The sequence below is a fragment of the Montipora foliosa genome, chromosome 12 (genome assembly GCF_036669935.1).
Source record: "Montipora foliosa isolate CH-2021 chromosome 12, ASM3666993v2, whole genome shotgun sequence".
In the NCBI taxonomy this organism is placed as follows: Eukaryota; Metazoa; Cnidaria; class Anthozoa; order Scleractinia; family Acroporidae; genus Montipora; species Montipora foliosa.
In genome coordinates this window covers 2,920,078-2,925,773 of record NC_090880.1, presented here as the reverse complement: position 1 = coordinate 2,925,773, position 5,696 = coordinate 2,920,078, and the positions used below count along the sequence as shown (strand labels likewise).

The 5,696-nt window shown below is 42.6% G+C and overlaps 1 protein-coding gene across 1 annotated transcript in view; it reads left to right on the top strand.

The window, feature by feature from the left end:
* LOC137979530 (uncharacterized) overlaps nt 1-5,341 on the top strand; it is an 8,233-nt gene extending 2,892 nt beyond the window's left edge. Inside the window, exons 2-5 of the mRNA XM_068826801.1 lie at nt 98-216; nt 537-1,397; nt 1,799-1,926; nt 2,612-5,341. Coding sequence (XP_068682902.1) covers nt 1,825-1,926; nt 2,612-3,766 — 1,257 coding nt within the window. The 5' untranslated portion in view covers nt 98-216; nt 537-1,397; nt 1,799-1,824 and the 3' untranslated portion in view covers nt 3,767-5,341. The remainder of the gene's footprint in view (nt 1-97; nt 217-536; nt 1,398-1,798; nt 1,927-2,611) is intronic.
* The last annotated feature ends 355 nt before the right edge of the window (nt 5,342-5,696 follow it).

Below are 5,696 nucleotides of genomic sequence, written 5' to 3'. Positions count from 1 at the left end.
ATTATGGGGTGTTGCCTATCAAGTAGGTTTATTGAGTTAAATTAAAACTGAGAGATGCCATCCATTTACAAATTTATTACCCTTCCTGGTTTTCCAGGGGTGTGCCCAAAATGCAGAAAAATGCTTTGTTGTATGAAACCTAAGAGGGAGTTGCCGCCACAAGAAAGTGTGGAGGAGAGTGAGTTCTCGCTTTCACAGATAGGAAACTTGAGTCTGGTAAGTAGGTCACAACAGTGATCATAGGTAATCAGTGGCAACAATAGGTCAGCCAACAGAAATATATTACTTATCCGTCTGAACGCATTTACTGTCCTCTTGTGGGAATGCCGTTGATAATTCAACTCGTCAATATCTTATCCATTAACCGCATTTTATATCTAGACAAGCCTGAGAGATCTGCCCAAGTGGCATAACTCGTTTCAGATTGAATTTGGCAATCGGAGAAACAAGACACTGCGCAGCTAGATAAGAGCGTACAATCCAACGCAGCGTATGAAGAGCGCAGTAGGTAACTAAGTACCTTTATTTTGTCATAGAACGAGACAAACACCACTACTTTCAGGTGTCCTATCACTGAGAGCACCCGGGCAAGGTTCAATACTGCTAACTCCACATTCAGAACTCCAACAGAAAGCGATCCAGATAAACTTCTCGACAAGCTAAATGCATTCTTGGGAAGTAGAGATATAAGTCCAGTGAGAAATGTTATGAACATTCAGTGGGAGGATGCGAGTGAACGAACCAGGCGTCGCCATGTGCGCAAAGCACGACAGGCCATTAATGCCGCCCTCGATGAATTGCCCCTAATCAGCTGCATCATTTGTGGAAGGCCATTGTTTCAAAGCCTTTAGAGCTTCAAAACGCAAGTGAGGAGGAGGAGGATGTCGACAATGTATTGATGGAGGCATTGACGGAGTGCTACGCAAACGCTAATAGATGGGACACAAAACTACAAATCTTGTCCATAATGGCAGACAAAGTCTCTCACCGCACCCTGTTGAAATGGATTCCCAACTTATCAAGATATCGTTTTACTGTTGCTAGAAAGCACATCCTTGCCCACGGCAGAGGAGTTCCAGACGTCTCTCAGCGACGAACAAGAATGGCAGTACCACAGGCAAAACTTGACCACTTTCTGGATTTTATTACAAGCCCACTAATTATTCAGGACCTGCCATTCGGTGAAAAAAAGCATGAAGCTTTCGTCAAAAGAAGTTAAACAGTGCCGAATGTCGTCCACCTCATGATACCAGAATCCATAGCAACACAGTACCAAACATATGCTGAATAATGTGGTCTTACGCCATCAAGTCGCAGTATATTGCTGATAATCTTATCTGTTTGTTCTCCCTCTGTCCGCAAGTCCCTGCAAGGACTAGATTACATCAGTGCAACAGGTCAGTACATACGTTTTTGCCTCCTTTTCTTGTCATTTCCCTTCTTTATGCATGGGGAATATGCTTCCATCCAGGAGGCGTGGCCTAGTTGTTATGTAGACCTAGGGCGATGACTTGAAACAAAGGGTTCCGGGCTGAAGTCCCTCTCATGACGTATTTGGAGATTGTTTAACGGTAAACCCGATTTCAGCTAACTCCTGTCACACTTATAAATAGCCAACAGATCGACCCCCTTCCTCTTGGGGTTCTTAGTAATGTTATGTTCTGTGTAAAACATTTCTTTACCCCTTCCATATCGCCCCCGAAAAACTGGACTCCTCACGGGGGAGTGGCAATTAAAATATTTGGTTATTTGTTTTGTGTCATCATCCTAAGTAATCGTGATCATCAACTATTAATAGGTGCCCAGGCTTTTGATGACTTGACTATGGCTTTGGAGACGCTGGGGGATGTAAAAGGCATGACGTGGGTGAAAGAGCAAACGGACCTACTCAAATCAACAAAACGTTACCTCGAGAGTGATTATAAGGTAATGCTTCAGTGCTGTCAATAGTGTTGTCTAGGATTTGAGATTGCTCTTGCACAGATTTTTTATGAAGTCAGTTACTGAAACAAAAAAGTGCAGCTGGTATAATTAGCATTTTGTGGTTGTCAGTGGAGCAACCTCGATCCCAAAGTCTTTCTCTGTTTCAGCAGTTGCTGTGTAGCTTTGAATATGATTCCTGCAGATGGACATACACATGCGCAGTAAGACGGGAAGAGCAAAATTCATTCATTAACATTCTCGTCCCCAGAGCCCGCACGCGTTTTAAGCCAGTGAAGGCCACACGTCCATCGGTTCCAGGCTAATAAAAAACGGATGCTAAGAACTGTTGTGGCTTGCGTAAATGACGGATACTGCTGACCAAAATGACGGTAGCGAAATTTGTTTTGCAGCACAAAATGAGGCATGCACATTTCTTGATTATACCAGTATTAAAATATCACCACCCTTTTTAAGATTACTCGGAGCTATTTCTGATGCTATGAAAAGGTTAGGTAACCTGTCTGTGAAAATTATAATAATAAGGCAGCCATTTGCACATATATTCGGCACTTAAATTTGGACACAAACATAGCTTTTAAAATGGCAAAGTAAAGCTAGCTAACTTAAGGATTCGTAGGTTTTCTGGTATTTCTAATTTGTTTCGTGGAAGTCATTGTTTTTTAAACAGGTACACATTTCCAAAGAATCCTGCATCCCTGACCATTGTAGGGCTTACGACCTTAGCGATCCCAACGATCCTGAGTTTCAGACGAAATGCAGTCACAAGCATCTTGACATTTGCGATCGCTGCGATAATCTCAAGACAGTGCTAAACAACATCGACGAGGCCATCTCTCAAATGCCGGCCAACAATGCTGACGTCATCGAGGAACTGACGTTCGTGACTAACCAAGCGAAACAAGCTATACATGTATGGAAAGCGCACCTTCTGAGGAACGTTAACCAGGATGAAGCACGCACCGATGCACTTGACATGCTAGATGAAACGTCAGTACTTCTAGTTCAAGATTGGGCCATGAAGTTTCTTCCCAGGAAGTACAGGGAAAGCCAAACCGATTGGTTTGGAAAGCGAGGAATCTCGTGGCACATAACAGTGGCGATCCATAGGGCTGAACTCGACCAAAAATTCCATGCAATGACATTCGTTCACGTATTTCGGAGCTGCAATCAAGACAGTTGCACCGTTCTTTCTATCATGAAGGATGTGGTATCAAAACTGAAGAAAGAGCTCCCACATCTGGAATCTGTGTACTACCGTCAAGATAACGCTGGATGTTATCACTGTGGGGCGTCTATCACAGGAGCAAGCCTAATTGGCAAAGATACTAGTGTGTTCGTTCGACGCATGGATTTCTCAGATCCACAAGGTGGTAAAGGCGCTTGCGATCGAAAGGCGGCCTCTATCAAATCGCATATGAAAATCCACTTAAATGCCGGCAATAACATCGAGACTGGGCGGGAAATGGTAGCTGCAATGTTGTCTTCTGGCGGAATACCTGGAGTCCATGAAACATTAGCAATCCTTCCAACTTTCCCGCGACCACTTAGTGCGAAACTGGAAGGTGTCAGTGCTATTTCCAACATCGAGTACAGAAAAGATAACTTACGAGTGTGGAGAGCGTACGGGATCGGGCCTGGGAAGGTAGTACCATTATCCAAAACGGGCATACGAAATGAGATGACCATCCCCGATCTCGGTGAGGACATCACTGAATCTAATCAGCTGTCCGATCAACACTTCATATCAACGAAAGCAAATCCTTTTCGCCCCCAAAAGAGTTTTTCACCACAGCAATGTCTTGCCCTGAAGAAGGATGTATGAAAACATATCAGCGTTTCTCAGCACTTCAACACCACCTGGACTGCGGTAGACATGAGCGTACGCTTGAACACGAGACCCTATTAGACAAAGCAGCGCATGGATATTCAGAAAGGTTACAGGGACAGTCAGGAAGTTTCCCAGAACTACCACCAGCAGCACGTCCCGACAGTGCAGCACAACCAAGCTTGCAGATGGGTTGGGCCCTGAAATCAAGTCAAGGTCGGAGAACAAAGCGCTTTTCAGATAAGCAGAAAAACTACTTGTTTACTAGGTTCTCTATCGGAGAGGTTACCGGCCAGAAAGCTGATGCTGCGTCCGTGGCTAAGGCCATGATAACAGCAAAGTATGTTAACGGAGAGCGGTTGTTTACAAGTTCCGAGTTCCTGAGAAGCCAACAGGTTGCAAGTTACTTCTCAAGGTTGGCTTCCAAACGCACTCTACAAGACCACGAGCGCGAGGAGGAGGACAGCGGTGTGGAGATAGATCAAAGAGAAGCAGCACAGAATGAGGATGATTTCAGTGGTTTACGAAGCGATATTCTTGAGCAATTAGCAATATCGCATCGTATATATTATGACTGCTATAACTTGTGTGAATTGATCAAGAACGCGAAGATTTCAAATTTCGCTATACCTGTTCTCCAGGACATTTGCAGGCACTTTGACATTCCTGTAGCTGACATAACAAAGCGAAGAAAGGCACCGTATGTTGACAGGATTGTGGCTTACTGCAAAGATTGCCCCTGTCATAATGATACATAAAGTTTGCACATGCTAATTTTGAGACGTTTCAGATAGCTCATCGTTACTATGAGCTCAGTACATGTAAAATTCTAAAAAGGTTTTCCTCAGTGACGCTGTGCACAGTTGTTACAGTATCATGAGGAGCTTAACTTGGGTCAGGAATGTGGGTCCCCGCTGTTAAGGTAAAAAAAATTACCAAAATATCAGTGGGAGTTGTAACAAGACTCACACTAAAAAGGCAGAGCAAGAGACAAAGGGAGAGAGAGGTGTTAATCTCGACACATTCGTTGGGCCGACTTCGTCATAAAGTTTTTAACGACGACAAATATCTCAAATTTCTTTAAAATAATTTTGAGTGACGAGTCAAAATACGGTCCAGAGGCACAATAAATCAATTTGAAATATTTTCTAAAACACGGTTTACAACGGCTAGCATCATGCATTAAAAAATGGAATTTCTTTTCTTTATTCTCTTTATTTCAAATTAATTTAAACACAGGCAAATTATATCTTGACTTTCAGGCTACCGAGATGCAACTTGTCACGGTTTTGCCTGGCATACACTTTTCTCAACAGCAACGGTGAATTGGTTCTTTTTTGATTTTAAAGCAATCCATTTTTAAGTTTTATACTTGTGGAACTCGATAACTGAGGCCGGAAAAATACTCAACAGCTATTACACCTTCGAACATCTGCTTCCCTAATTCTCCGGTTAAACATGAAACGTTAGTGATGTATTGGTGTATTTGTTAATTTAAACACAGGCAAATTGTTTCTTAACTTTCAGGCTACCGAGATGCAACTTGTTTTGCCTGACATACACTTTTCTCAACAGCAACGGTGAATTGGTTCTTTTCTGATTTTAAAGCAAACCATTTTTAAGTTTTATACTTATGGAACTCGATAACTGAGGAATAAAACTCAACAGCTATTACACCTTCGAACATCTGCTTCCCTAATCCTCCGGTTAAACATGAAACGTTAGTGCTGTATTGGTGTATTTGTTAATTTAAAAACAGGCAAATTATTTCTTAACTTTCAGGCTACCGAGATGCAGCTTGTTTTGCCTGGCATACACTTTTCTCAACAGCAACGGTGAATTGGTTCTTTTCTGATTTTAAAGCAAACCATTTTTAAGTTTTATACTTATGGAACTCGATAACTGAGGAACTGGGAAATTTAGAATG